Genomic DNA, 16,220 nt, shown 5'->3' with positions numbered 1-16,220 from the left:
TTACTCTATATATCTACATGATATATTTCATGGCTTTCTTACCTGCATGAATGGGTTTTTCTCTCAGTAGTCCTATCCAGGTAATGTGACAGATTGCTAAATGCATCTGAAAGCTAATCATCATGTAGAAACACCATATTAATGCTACACCATGTGACAAAGTAATGTGACATATGTCAAAACTGCCACCTTTACAATTTGTAGTCGGACAGATAAACGTTAAATTCTTAAAATCAAAATATTATAATTAAATAATAAATCAAGCATGATATCTTGATATGTTTTTGTCAAGACCATTGTAATGGGGTTTTTGCTTTCCTTATCCAAAGCCATTTGTGTTCGATATAACAGTAAATTCATGCACATGGGTCAGATGTCATAAATATATGCATACACATATACAGATGGAAAGAAATAAGGGATGGCATGGCAATAATGTTTGACGTATTCTTATTTTCAATGTAAGACTATCCTCCTAAAGCCTAATCTTAATGAAAGTAAATTGTTACGAACATTATTGCAGTGTTGTTGTCGCTTTTTTTTCTCCATCTGTATATTATAGGATCGTGTCTTAACTTGACAAATTAGACCTCAGGATCTCCACTGCTCATGACAGGTACTACTTTCCTGAAGAGCAACACAGGCAACATTTTCAGGTCACAGAACACACCACTCAGGATTTCCTTTCCTCACAGGTACTGCTCTCCTGAAGAGTAGCTGGATGTTTTATTGTGTACCTATTTATGTCATAGATCAGACCACTCAGGATTTCCTATTCCTTCTGTGGCAAGTACTGCTATCCTGTAGAGTAACAGTGAGTTTGTACACCTATTCATGTCATAATCTGACCTTTTATGAGAGGTACTACATTCTTGAAGTGTAACTGTATTTTGGATCATACCTCTCATAACAGGTACTACTTTCCTGAGGCACAGCTGATGTTTGTGTATACTATTCACACAGGGAATTAAACCTCCCTAAACAGATACTACTTTCCTGAGGTGCAACTATATGATTGTGCATTATATTCACATTGGTGATCAGACGTCTCATGACATGTACTATTATCCTCAAGTAGAACTGTATGTTTCTGCACTACTACTTTCCTGAGGTACAATTGTGTATTTGTACAATATATTCACATTCGGAATCAGACCTATCAGGACTGATACTACTTTCCTCAAAAACAACTGTATGTTTGTGCTCTACATTCATGTCATAAAACAAAGCTTTACATCTATTATATTTCAATCAGATCTCCAAATATTTTCAGTATTATGTTGCTCATCGCCTCCATAAATATGTCTGTATTATTTTTTACAAAGTAGCAAAACCAAAATACGGTGTCATTTTATAGATATCACTTCCAGACCTACTGCTGTTTTAAGTCACATTTTCTGTAGGAGTGAGTGAGTGAGTGAGTTTAGCTTTAAGCTGCTTTTAGCAATATTCCAGCATTATCACAGCTGGGGACACCAGAAATGGGCTTCACACATTGTACCCATGTGGGGAATCGAACCCAGGTCTTCAGCGTGACGAGCAAATGCTTTAACGACTAGGCTACCCCACCCCCTTTTCTTTCTGTAGGAAGTGAATGAGGCAAGACTTGCGACGTTTATAATTGTGAGACAAGAGTCTGGCATACAGCATTTTAGTTAGTTTATATACATATACTCATTTAATTCTGTAATAAAGATGTAGAAACAAAATTAACCTGACAAAGCTGTAACAGTATTAGGTGAGGTGAAATGCGGTTTAAGTTTCATTCCAAATTATTGTAATAACATTGCGACAAGCAAGAACATGTGTGAGTGACTGCGTGTACTGTCCTTGTTTTATTCCCACAACACCAAACGCCAGTACCAATTTAAACATCTTCTTGCGTGACATGGCCTGAGATCAGAGATCTTCTGACTTGACCTCTATCCTTTGAAGTGCTAACCAAGGATTTTCTTTGAAAGAATGATCACCTAGGGTTGCATGTCATGTGCATAACACACAGTTTATCCTCATGAGGGGTAGTTGCACATCATTTTAATAATTATTGGGGGAAAAGGAAGCAAACATTTATGAAAATATCGTCACAGTTGATATGAAGTTAATATCCTTATAAAAAAGGAAATCAGGTTTTCAGAAAAATTCAACTTATATTTTTATTATCAAGGAAAGAATCTGAGTTATTAGTGTTTTCTACAATTTGGGTTAATCTTGTTAATACGATAAGAACAATTGTTCCATCAAAATTTGAAACCTGTTTCAATTAATTCTGATAAATTTGCTGTTGTTTCACAAAATGAAATCTCACAATTTTGTGAATACTCACCTTGCAATGTATGTGCATTTTCAGATTGTTTTCAATGTAAGTGAAAAGATGTACCAAATAATAGATACAAACCAAAATTGTTTTATTCTGTGCCTTTGATGAATGACTATGCCGTTCTGACATGTCTAGAGGGTTTATGGGCATTTTGTAAATAAACAAAGATTTATTAGTGAGGTGAAATTATCAGTCTATTTGTTGTTAAAGTTATGTGTAAATGTAAACCTCCAATGTAATGTGTAGTATAAAAGTGCTTGAAATAAACCATCAATTGTTTATTATTTACAATTCTCACAAAGGAGTATCCAAATTTTCTCAAGATATACACCAAGAGATAATTACAAGGCTTATTGTCATGTACATGTTTTCAAAGTTTTACAGTCAGTATCGTATATTTTATTTGCATGTACAAATATTTTGCTACTTAATTTATTTTGTATATTATATACAATTATCTACAGATCTTCCCATGTTGTAAAATTAAAGGTCTTAATTCACCCTCTGGAAATTACCATCAAGAGAAACAGACACTTTTGTCAGATATCTAATTGTAACAATGACAGTATCATGATTTCCAGGGGATTTACTTCCATTGCAAATAAAGCTTTAGTCAAACAGGCGAGTTGTCTTTAATTGAGTGAGTGAGTTGGCTTTTATACCGCTTTTAGCAATATCACAGCAGGGGACACCAGAAATGGGCTTCACACATTGTACCCATGTGGGGAATCGAACCTGGGTCTTCGGAGTGACGGGAGAATGTTTTAACCACTGGGCTACAGCCCCTGTCTTTTATTGTGTCATATCTTTGGTGTAGCAGTAGCGAGCACCAAGACCTGATCTAAGGCCAGACCAATTTTATTTCTTGTTTTACGGGTCCGCTGGTCATATTTTTTCAAGAATAAGAAAAAAAAATAATAATAATTTTCCCCGCTCAAAATATAAAATCCTCATGTTTCTATTGGCCAAAATTGTAAACTTACAACAAAAATATTTTGAATTGGTTTTTTGTGCCCCCTATAAACTTCATAAATTGCCAAAAATAAAATACTTTTAGTACTTAAAAAGGAAAATTATTTTGACCAGTGATTTTTATTTTTTCCCTCCTGCCTTTTGGTTTTCTGAGGACAAAAATCCGTAAAACAATAAATAAAATTGGTCTGGCCTAAATGAGATTTAAAAACCTTCTTTAACCTGAGTGAACATTGTTATGTTTTGGCTGCCAGATGTGCATTATTGAGTGCCAGGCAGTTAAACCAATGGCTGATAGCATAGAGTTGGAATGAGTGAGTTAGATTTGATGCCACTTATATCGTATCATGTGAGCTTCAGTGGAAGAAGACCCAACTGCGGAGCTGGTCCTAGACTTATGCCATTTGTTGAAACCCAGTTGCACGCAAATGTAACTGACAAACTAGGAAATAAAACCCGGGCAAATCAGGATGCGAACCCACGATAATAGTTTCTGGAACACCCTAGGGATGCATAGTGGAACCGGAAGAAGAATGACAAATTTATATCACACATCAGGGGTGGAAATAACTTTTAAGATTGCTAGTGTACTCCGGTACAGTGGCACATGTAAAATCACGTGCTCTGATAATTTTTCCACTATACCGGCCGTTTTCTTGTTGATTTTTTAAATAAACAACATAATTAACATTGGAATATCAACTGGACACCGGTACAGTGTGATATACAAATTTGCTTGCCCGACAGAAAAAAACACTGGACTCGGGCGTCGAGGCAATGGGTTATTTCCACCCCTGCACATCCACACCCACCATCTGATCAGTGACCCTTGGTCAATCCTGATGCATGAAAGAACGAACACCTGTCATTGAGTTGTTCTATACTTCAGTCAGCATACATCGCAGCTCAAATTTTGCAAAATAATCAAGTTTGGACCTGACAAACAGAATGTGCTACAAACTGACTGTACAATATCCATCTCGTCTTTGTGCTCTCATTTTGTAATACATTTTTTTGGGTATGGCATAAAGAAAACATTTGTGGTTAACAGTATGAACATTTCTCAGGTTACCACAGCGATACTCAATTTGCCAGGTCCACACCATTCTTGATTATACAGTCCATTATATCAACAGTCTTTTATGATAGATATTCTGGACCCATTTACCACAATAGCATTGTTTCTCTCCAATCACAAACTCCGCACAGATTTTCCTTGCTTGGCAAGCATGAATTAATCTGACACTGCGACTTTGTGTTATCTTGGTCAATAAACATCTTGTATTTGGTGTTTTCAGAAAGTCATCAAATATTAGGGTTGAAAATGAAACTAAGGTACCACACAGACACAACTATGTTTTCAGGTATCTTTACGCAATTTATTTCGGCCATTTTGGCCATCTTGACAAAGGTGGATATGGTGAACTTGTCACAACATCAAACAGGCATGGTATTGAACATAGTATGTTTTCCAGCAAATATTTATTCCTTTCCATGAACACCAAGATTTCAAATATTTGGACACTATTAATAATATCAGCGTATGAACTTCCTAAAACACTCACATGTTCACGTCTGCTATGGAAAAGCTGTGATGAGTGCATTAACATGACAATTGATACATGACCGCATAGAAAAAATAATCTCATTCAGAAATACACGATGCATTGTAATGGCAGTCAAATCAACATATCAAACTTACACAAAAATGTTTTGTCATGAAACCACGGTAACAAGACCTCATTAACAAATCAAAACAAAAACATTTTCAGATACACAACATAAACATGTGCAGGGTATAGGAAAAACAGTATCATGTGAAGACTATATGTGAGTGATCTAAATTCATCTAGGTTAATGGTACATGTATATGAAACTATTTTCTGTTTTTTTATTTGTTTGAATATGGGTTGTCTCCTCTTGGACCCCATGATGAATATGTAACATGTCAGACAAACAAACTCAAAACAACATTTTGATCAGGACTTCCAGCGATTAAATCCATCACTATACTTTGTGATTACTTGTCATCCATCACTATACTTTGTGATTACTTGTCATCTCTCGCTTTGCGATCAGCTGCTTTCAGTGAGACCCATGTGTTGAGCTTTTTTGCACGTAACTTGCTCCAGATCATGTGATCCGACAAGGAAAGAATTTGAGCAGCGTTGAGACCAGCAGCTTCAGGAGATAGGACTGTTCCACATCCAAGGCCTGTGAAAAGGGAGTGTATAATTAGATTTATATACCAACCAATATATCTTCCCCTGACAGTATCAACTGTAAACATCTGACCATGAAAATGAAGGAACCAAATATACAGTATTATTATGGTGAGGGTAGGGTTGCAAAGATGCAGGTTTTTCTTTGAAAAGAGGAGCTGATCAATTTGATTTATTTTCTTATCTTTTCAAAAGTTTTATTCATGTTGTAAAAGAGCCAACTATTTTTCCCCTTTGTTTAGAACAAATGCCCAAAATGTGGAATTCAAAATGAATTAGAACCAGGAACTGAGAGTGGTGGGATTGAGAAGTGTGGCATATTAAACACAGAGAGAGAAAAGCATAACACACACTGACAAAAGCTGTGAGAGAGTGAGTGAGTTTAGTTTTACGCCACTTTTAGCAATATCACGGCGGAGGACACCAGAAATTGGCTTCACACATTGTACCCACGTGGGAAATCGAACCCGGGGCTTTGGCGTGACGAACCAACACTTTAACCACTAGGCTACCCCACCGCCCCTGACAAAAGCTGTAGAGGTAATAACAATTTTAACTGAATAGGGCCCACTTGCACAAAGCAATCTTAGCAATTGTAACTACTCCAACACAGACATAAGACAGTCTTAGCTCTAAGATGGCTTTATGAAAGTGGGCCCAGGAGCAGACGCCATCTGACTGAAAAAGAGAAATCTCACTGCCTCTTGCAAGCATCAGCTGCTACATTCTTATCCTAAATTACTAAACATTCGTCAAACTGTTAAGGCGATTAATCCTACCTGATGGTAACCGTAGCGATGACCAGATGTCCTGTGATCCCCATTCCCCAGTGACTGGGGGACAGTTAATCACCGGCCATGTAGAGTTGGCAGACAGCACTGGTCCGAGGCCATTGCTCCTCCCTGCTACGGCCACAAATACAGTCGGAATACCCTCTCCTAAACACCAGAACAAACGTTTTACAAGAAACTTTGAAACAGAAAAACAACTGACTGCATATATTTTCCAAATTCAGGTTTATAGGTGAACATCTTGTCCACCACATTTTACAGATATTAAAATCAACACTACCAGTGTGTAACATGCAACGAAGTTGCAACGATAAATACTCAAAAGAAGTTCAAATAAAAATCTACACAAAGTCAGAATTTCTTAGGTTAATCACCTGACAGTATCTTCTGAACTAAGACTAACTTCTAGTGTTTTCCTCTCTAAATATATACATGGTTCAATCAATGATCATGGTTCAAGGATTTTTGGTAAGGTGATGTGAAACGTCTCATTATAAGTTGTTCACTGGTCTTGAGGGGGACATGGGCTGATGTACCCTCGATGTTTGTTTATGTTCCCTGAGCCCGAAACATCAACATAAAGAAACATCAAGAGTACATCAACCCATGGGCCCCGAGGGACCAGTGAACAACGTATTTATCTTACCAAACACCTCAATGGTAATTTTGAACTGTGTGAAGCACGGGTATCGGATCACAGTATAGAATACCAGACGACAAGAAAAACAAATTTAGGGTTATCTACCTTCCATCAATTTGCAGTTGCAAAACATCGGTAGTTTCCGTACATCATGTTATTCGAAATAAAGAATTTTTACTACAAAGTACCAAATGAGGTCGGCATTCCCAGCGGGGTACATAGAAAATGTTACTTGCTTGTAAGCGGGGTACATTGAAAAATAATAGAAGAGCGCTCAGCCAATCAGAAAACGACATTTATGTGTGAGGCAAGATAATTGCAATTGTTGCTCTTATATAGCAGAGTGCATGAAATCTCTATGTCTGCTAGTACTAGTTAGGACTTATGCCTGTTTTATATACTCTTTAAAAGAAGTAAGGGAATTAATTTTTAATTTGAAAAAAACCCATATATCGAAGTCAATCAATGTTGATATGATAATGAATGTTTTGAGATTGCATCACCACTTGCACGTCCTTATGACCAGAGTTGTTTGTACAGTAGTCGCTCTTGAAAGATGATTGGTGTGTGACGTGAAATTTGCATGTGTACAATTTTCATTTTCAAACCAAAAAATGGCTAGAAACAAACACTAACTACTGTGTGATGCAAGATGATTGTCAAAACTAATGGTCTACAGTGATTTATCGACCCTCTTGAAATAAAGAATGACACCCCATGCACGTGTATGGGGCTACTGCGTTGTTCACATACATCCCATGCATAGTGTTTGGGGTGGTGATAAAGAGGAACAGTGGAGCGTTAATAAGATGTCTGTCTTTGAAAAGTTTGTTAACGCTTATATTTCCTATCCAAATTGAAAGTTCTTTTAAGTGAGTGAGTAAACCTGTCATTCATTCAGTCTAGAGTGAGTTTAGTTTATGCTGCACTCAGCAATATTCCAAAACTATATAATGGCAGCAGTCTGTAAATAATGTGTGTTGTGGCCATGGAAATGAACACGTTTACAGTAATCGACTCTAGGCCAAACAATCCTGTGCTCAACAGCATGAGCATCGATCTACGCAATTGGGAACCGATGACGTGTCAACCAAGTCAGTGAGCCTAACCACCCGATCCCGTTAGTCGCCTCTTACAACAAGCATAGTCGCCTTTTGTGGCAAGCATGGGTTGCTGAAGACCTATTCTACTCCGGATCTTCACGGGTCATTCTTTTTAAGAGGACAGCCCTATCTCACTCTGCATTCCATGCAGCAGTTTAACATGGATACACCACTCAGATACGACTCCATGACGACTATGGCCAGTCCTTGTTAGCAACCTCAATGCCAAGTCACACTCCGGGTAATAACAAGAACCATCCAAACATATTTTTGTACGATTTAGTCAGGGAATAAAAAAACCAAACAGGCCATCTGTTTTCTATCGATCAACCCACTGGGCCAATAGGCCTGTTGGTTCAAGGACAATATATATTCAACCTTTACTCATGCCTACCTTCATAGTCAGCTAGGATCTGAAGCACCTCATCTGTTGACTTGTGGGCAGACGACACTCTCATCTCACATGGCACTCCGTAAGCAGCACAGGTTGTCTTGATTTTCTCCGCGAATGCACTGTCAGTTGGGGAACCCATGATAACTATGGCACGTGCATGGGGCTTGGGTGTCAGTTTCTGAAAAAGTACAATGGCTGAAATTATGATAATCATTTTTTTACAAAATGTCTGGACAGGGGCCGAAAGGTTGTCGAAATGAAGGAAGTTTAAAAACAATAAATAAATAAAATCATGATAGAGCATGGATTTTGTCCTTGCATTTCCATAAATCATGGTATATGTGACCAATATCGTCTCTAAAACAAGGAAGTTGAAAACCGACAGAGCAAGGATTATGCCAGTGTATTGTCAAATATGTAAGCAAGTAATTCAAATCTCAAGGGTGAGAGAGTATGCCGCTTTCAGCAATACTCCAGCAATATCAAGGCAAAGACACCAGAAATGGGCTTCACACATTGTGCCCATGTGGGAAATTGAACCAGGGTCTTCGGCGGGATGAGCGAACGCTGTAACGACTAGGCTACCCCCTGTGTGTATCCAAATCTAGATAGTCATATCCAGCACTTAAAACAACAGGGATGACATGACACCTAATCTCATTGCCACCTTACCATTTGAACACATCCCCACCTTCATATTGCTGGAATAAAACTAAAATCAGTGTTAGTCCCATCTACCTCGACTCGCTCAGCCACCCACTGGAAATTCCTCTTGACCATGTCCAGCCTCTTGGGTGACCTCCTTGAGTTCCCGGTAAACCTGCTTGTCCTTCATCAGGCGACGGTCTCCAGCAGGCCAGAGTCGCCACGAGTCACTGTCGATCACATCGCCGAGAACAAGCTCACCTGTTATATATCATGATACTGAGAATGAAGTAAGGGATGTAGTTAGCAACATTAGAGATAATTGCCATGATCCAAATCTGGCACAGGTGATATGAAGGGTTATCCCATAGGAGATAATGATAAAATGAATTTGCATCACAAAGCTCTGTAGACTATAGTGACCTCATTGGTTACCATGTTACTAATCTCCATGCTACTGAATCTTGTAAGCAGTAGTTTTTACACACAATCTCGTTATTCTAAACCTAAATTGGATGTTAGCCTGGAAAGCTTACTGAATATGTATTTTTTGACAGATAGTATCAAGTCCCAAACTTGAAAAACATAAGGAAGTCCACAAGATACAATGAATGTCACATTGTATATTGGCTTAGAATTAGATATTAGTATGTCAACCCTCAGTGATAAAACATCACTGAACAGCAGGTCAACGTGATTTCCAAGGGACTAAAGTTCATTCCAACCACACCACTCCAAGAACCACGAATTTACTTCATCACCAACATTGAAAAGGGACTCCAACAACTAGCTTTGCCTAGGAGGTAAGATTGACTACTTCTACGCCACCAGATAACCGACATCCTTGCCAAAGCCAGCCCCCAACCACCCAACCTCACAGCTGCCGAAAAACAAGCCATCCATCACCTACTTAAACGACAAGGAAATCACCATTGCCCCAGCCGACAAGGGCAAGGCCACAGTCATCCTGAACACACCGGACTTTCACAGCATGGTCAACAAGATCCTCCATGACCCAACCACCTACCGCAAGATCAAGAAAGACCCTGACCGCCAAACTCAGCCAGCCAACATAAAGCCAGCCTCAAACAACTGAAAGAGAAGTACCTTAAATCAGCCAGCAACTATATTACAAACTAGCCACATCTAACCCACAGCCACCGTATGCCAGAGCCACGATAAAATCCACAAGACCCCACCCAAGGCCAGACTGCTTTGTGTGCTCCAGAGACACTGTGTTCTACAGTACCATTTCAACACCTAACGGAAATCCTTTGCCCCACTCGGTAAAACAGCGACTCCTACATCTCTGACTCGACGGATTTCTGTAACAAACTCCTCAAAATAACTGAAGCAGACCAGATCCTGAGTTACGATGTTGTGGACCTCTTCACAAGTGTCCCCATAGAAGAAACTCTCCAAATCCTCCGCCAACGCATCTCTGAATTAGAAACTCCCTTGACACCAACCTCACCACTGACTCCATCATTGCCCTCACCTCTGCCTGCATCACCTCCACTTACTTCACCTGGGAGACGACTACTATGAACAAATCCACGGCCTGCCCATGGGCTCTCTGTCCCCAATACTCACAGAAATCTACATGACCTCCTTCAACAGCAAGCACTCAGCACCTCAACCATCAAACCAACCTGCTGGTACAGGAAGGTCGATGACACGCTTGTCATCCTTCGCAAGACTCAAGACCCAGCAGCCTCCTGCAACACCTCAACCAACAGCACCCCGGTCCAATTCACCTTAGAAACAGAATCCAGTGGTCAACTTCCCTTTCTAGATGTCCTTGTAACCAGAACTCCAGCCAACAAGATCCGCACTTTCAGTGTCTATAGAAAGCCAACCCACTTCCGACCAATACATTCATTTTGACTCCAACCACCCTTTGAGAACCAAAACTGGCATTATCTCCACCCTCACCAGACGAGCCATCAACCTTTTCCTCCACCAGTCCCACTACAGAAATACAGCACCTCCGCCATGTTTTCACCAAGTTCAACCACTACCCGTGAAACTAGTCGATAAAATTATCAGCACCACACTCCACCCAACAAGAAAACCGGCCTCCAACAAACCTGAACCAGCACCTATTCAGATCTCCTCCCCTTCATAGGGAAAAACCTCTCACCACATCAGCCGCCTCTCAAGCGAGAAGCAGGCATCAAACCTACTTTACCAGCTCTACACCACTAAAAACCCTACTGAAAGCTTAATGGCAGGAATACTCTAAACGACAACATCAACCCAAAGGTGTTGTCTATAAAATCAACTGTGATTGTGGCGCAGGCCTATGTAGGCTTGAAACCTCCCGCCCATAAATATCCGGGAATCAAAGAACACTTATCATCTACCACTAAATCTGATAGAAAATCGGCATTATCAGACCACATCATCAACTGCCCCAATCACAACATAATTTGGGACAATGTGGACATATTATCCAAAACCACCAGGACTTCACCAAAAGGAAACTTGCAGAAGCAGTTCAAACTGGAGACACAAGCCCTCAATCAACAGAGACCAGGGATATCTCTATCCCTTCTGCATACAATGATCTCATAAAACAACAGATTAGAGCACCTCAGCCATCATTGTTAATTAATTTCATCAGCATGTATATTTTGTTTTTACATCAACCACCATTGGCTTCCTATTGTCACATAATCTAATTTAGTTCATTTGTCACAGAAGAGAATGATGCCCACTGAGTTTGTAGATTGATTCATGGGTTTAATACCTGTTGAAAGAAGTGTCTGTTGTAAACCAACATAAACAGTTACTGTGCTGACATACCTAAAATAACGATCGTTGGGGAATTCTACAGAGATCATAAGCCACTGGCTGCCTAAGGGAAGCAACTCTGTCAACACTATGAAATATAGCACAACACAGAATGTTGCAGCCCAGAGATATAATCTCATGCCTTGGTATGAGTGAGTGAGTGAGTTTAGTTTTACGCCGCACTCAGCAATATTCCAGTTATATGGCGGCGGTCTGTAAATAATCGACTCTGGACCAGACAATCCAGTGATCAACAGCATGAGCATCGATCTGTGCAATTGGGAACCAATGACATTTGTCAACCAAGTCAGCGAGCCTGACCACCCGATCCCGTTAGTCGCCTCTTACGACAAGCATGGTCGCCTTTTGTGGCAAGCATGGGTTGCTGAAGATCTATTCTACCTCAGATCTTCACGGGTCCCTTGGTATGTGTACACACAGAAAGAGAAAATTTCAGGGCTTTGAATACTCATTTACAAAAACTGTTAGAAATCTGAAAAGTTTATCATGTTTATCAAATTTATCTTTGAATTCGGTTTATTACTGCATCCTCCTCACCTGTGTCGGCCCTCACACCAAACTCTATCTTCATATCAATCAGACTGCAGTCCAGTGAAGCCCAGCATCTCTCCAAGATCTCAAAGATGGCAACGGTTGTCTTGCCCATTATATCTATTTCGTCACGCCCTATCTTCATACCTCCCACCTCCATGTTGGCAGCCAGACACTGTTCGTAAGACCACTGTGGGTCGTGGTTCTCATCATCCTGTAAATGTGGGACATCCTTAAAGTCTTGCTTTCATATCATGGCACTGGTGAGGTGTGGTCAAATGAGGTCTAACATGCAAACTAGCCACTGAATCCATACACAAGAGTGAGTGAGTCAGTAAGTCAATGAGTGAGTTTAGTTTTATGCTGCACAGTTGTAACTGTGATATTCCTTACCTTAAAGAATGTCTCTAGTTTAGGGGGGCAGAACTTGTAACCCTCCTTCACGCCAACATTCCTCTTGAGGAACGACCCCGTAGCAACACGGCGAGTGACCCACTCAATTGGTATCATGCTACATTTGTATGCGATGAAAGACGTGTCATTGTTCTGTTTAATGAAGTGAGTCTTGATACCTGAAAAGCAAACATTTGTGAACATTATATGCAGACAAATCCAAAATCATGGACTATTTGCCTGATTAGTTTACACTTCATGACAACCGATGATGAAAGACAATTACAAGATCAAACCAAATCTTCTGTCAAAGATCAATGAGTTCAGGCAGGCTAAACATGAGTAACGATTCAGGGTATTGCCTCTACCCACAAACATGGGGGCCACAGGGACCCCTCATTATTAGTTTTAAGGGTCCTTGCAGGCAATATGAGGGTCTTGTGAAGTAACGGGCAATGGGTTATTTCCACCCTGAGGGTCGGTAACGGTGTAGAGAACTGTATATTTTGATAATTTCTTTAGAGCCTGGAATGAATCATTGATCATGTGGATTGATGGATGAAATGATGGAAGTCACTGCTCTGAAAGAAACAACCAAACACTTAGAAAAGTCACAGATGTGTTGTGGGTACAGTGAATAATATTGTGCATCCCCCTGGACGCAGTGAATTTTTTGTAACCATTCTCTACATTTGTATGTACTGGACGTCCATTTATGTGTTGCATAAAACCCCGATGATTAATCCCCTTTGGAGAACAACAACACACATCTAACCACATTCAAGCACTTGGTACTGGGGACTTATGGAACAATGACATTTGTTGCCTGCTCGTGCAGTGATGTACAACCATATTTATATCCCAACACGAGCTGAATTCGACGTTCTGGTGATTTCGACGATTGCATTGCTCGCGCTATATCGGGTGAGTATGTGTGCGATCGGAGTGCACAAACAGTTTCACTGGTAGGGCGGGTGCCCAGTCGCTGTCGTGAGAAGTTTTATTGACAATGGAAATCGGGAAGTAAGGCTATATAAAAAGCAAACAAACATCAATATTATTTACCCGAGATCGTTAATACCACTTCAGATGCAAAATCAGTTGCCTTTATAACAAAAAATAGCAAGTGAAAATTCAGTAAGATCAGTCGTCTGCTGGTGGCAGGCAATATATAAATAGGAAGCCACGTGATCACAACACTCCCCGGCAGTGCGGAGCAAAAAGTATGGCTCATCGTCGAAAACCCATACAAAATACCCGGATGTTACGAGCGGCCACTGTTTCGCTGATACGATGTCACCAACGCTATTTTTGTAGGAAACACTTGGTATTTTTGTATGAAATAGATGAATATATCCTTTATCACTCGAGGTTAGTAAAATAAAAACTTTAAATGATATTACAAATACAAATTACGTTTTTGTCTTACATCGTCGAAAACCCCTGACACCGGGATACTTACCAGCACTATTCAGCAGATTAAACAGGGCCACAGTGGTTGCCGTGGAGATTGCAGCCTTGCCCTCCATATCGTGAGCACGTGCCCCATCTCCAGCAGTGATCCGATCCTTCGACTGAAGCAAGACCTGATTGGGGAAATCTACCAGATTTGTAACAATCTTTGTCTTGCCTTCTATAACCTTCTCTCCAAGCTTCAGTTCTGAAAGGAGAGTATCCATTCCATGTGTATGCCTTAACACTGCAGCCTGATAAAACTCATTATATTCAAAATCAAATCTGTGATAATGAAAAATAATTGTCTCATGTCATGTGCCTCAAAATCATGACAATTATTGCATTCCTATCTAATGTTTGCTCATTGTATAATTCCAGCTCTATGATGGTGTTCAGTAAATAATCAAGTCTGGAACAGACAGTCAAATTTTTTGCTCATGGGCATCAAACAGTTATGATACATATATTTAGTGAGGGTGGCGGGGTAGCCTAGGGGTTAAAGCGTTGAGCTCATCACACCAAAGGCCTGGGTTTGATTCCCCACATGGGTACAATGTGTGAAGCTCATTTCTGGTGTTTTTAGTATTGCCATTTTGTCACTGAATAACTAAGAAAAACATTTGTTGCGAATGAAAGTCTGTGTAGATATTAATTTAAACCATAAAGATAATCACAAAAACAAATATGTTCTTTACCCAATAAAAATTTGGCTTTAATATTGATATAACGCAAAGCATTTCTACATTCCAGTTACTGGGCAAATATACTAAAATACACTTTTCTAGTTTCAGAAAAGAATATGTAAATACACTGTTACACACCGTCAGGAGAGGATTTCTTTAGCGCAATTTCAAGTATCAATTTCTATAAACTAATTGGGATCTAAGTAAATCATAGACTCTTGCTCTTTTAGGGTTTGAGTCCCACAATTGTATCTAACCAACTCAACCAAAAAACGTACAAACTTCTGTACTTTACTGAGCAAGTGTAATCTTAAATATAATCTACCGTATATGTTACATATGACCAAGTTTTAAAAGACTTGGTGTATTCACACCAGTTTCCCTATAATAGATGGGTTTTTTTATATCACTTATTAATTTAATCAATGAGAATAGTTAATGCAAAAAACTTTGGAAAACTGCCACAATTTATTGTTATCGGACACTATTTCAGCCAGAAAAATCAGAGACCATATCCCGTCTCTGGAAAAATTAACATCAGTGATCACTCATGCTGTGATAGAAGCATCTTTAAACTCATACATTAAAGGTTGACAATATTTATGTCATATGATAAATTATTTTTAAAATACAAATAAGTAGTATTTTCAAATAGTTGACTTGATGCTCTGCTTTATAACAAAGAAGACAAGTTCAAATTTTGTTATGTACTGTTCGACCTATGCTAACATGGTGCGCAGACGTTCCTCGTCCTCACTATACCGCGGTAGGTAGCGGGAAATTTGGAAGAAAACAACATTGTTTACTGTTGATGACAACTTCTAAGACAAATTCAGACATATTCTTCAGACAAATACTCACGATCTCCTGACATGGTGGTATGAAGTTGTACTCAGATTACTGAAATCAGATGTCTAACTGCACCAGACTGCTAACAGGATAAACACACTGCCACACGTGGGTTTGGCGTGTCACAACGTCACACATCCGCGAGGTGATAAAGCTCCGTGATAAACGTCAATTACAAAATAAAACGTCTACAATTACGAGTAAATAATGACAGTTTAACAGTGTTTGTCTATTAACAAATTTCAGAAAATAAAAGATACATATATATTACGTTAAGCTAAATTGCGGATGAATATTTATCATCGACAGTAATCCATTAAACTGGTCGCGGTATGAAACTGCGGTGCTAAGCGAACCATGAAATGTCGACCTGGAAACAGTCTTATGTTAAGAGCCTTATAGCGAGGG

The 16,220-nt window shown here is 39.5% G+C and overlaps 1 protein-coding gene across 1 annotated transcript; it reads right to left on the bottom strand.

The window, feature by feature from the left end:
- Positions 1–4,872: 4,872 nt before the first annotated feature.
- LOC124279536 (multifunctional protein ADE2-like) lies at positions 4,873–15,966 on the bottom strand. The gene is given in 10 exon segments (XM_046715394.1): positions 4,873–5,313; positions 5,344–5,503; positions 6,291–6,449; positions 8,440–8,617; positions 9,178–9,226; positions 9,228–9,345; positions 12,439–12,646; positions 12,826–13,004; positions 14,288–14,485; positions 15,825–15,966. Coding segments are annotated over 10 exon segments (1,266 nt in total). The 5' UTR covers positions 15,838–15,966; the 3' UTR covers positions 4,873–5,309.
- Between the last annotated feature and the right edge of the window lie 254 nt (positions 15,967–16,220).

Source organism: Haliotis rubra, unplaced genomic scaffold, assembly GCF_003918875.1.
Source record: "Haliotis rubra isolate DU_JTF1 unplaced genomic scaffold, ASM391887v1 Scf1, whole genome shotgun sequence".
Lineage (NCBI taxonomy): Eukaryota > Metazoa > Mollusca > Gastropoda > Lepetellida > Haliotidae > Haliotis > Haliotis rubra.
The sequence above is the reverse complement of the archived record's forward strand: the minus strand, read 5'-3'. Positions and strand labels throughout refer to the sequence as shown.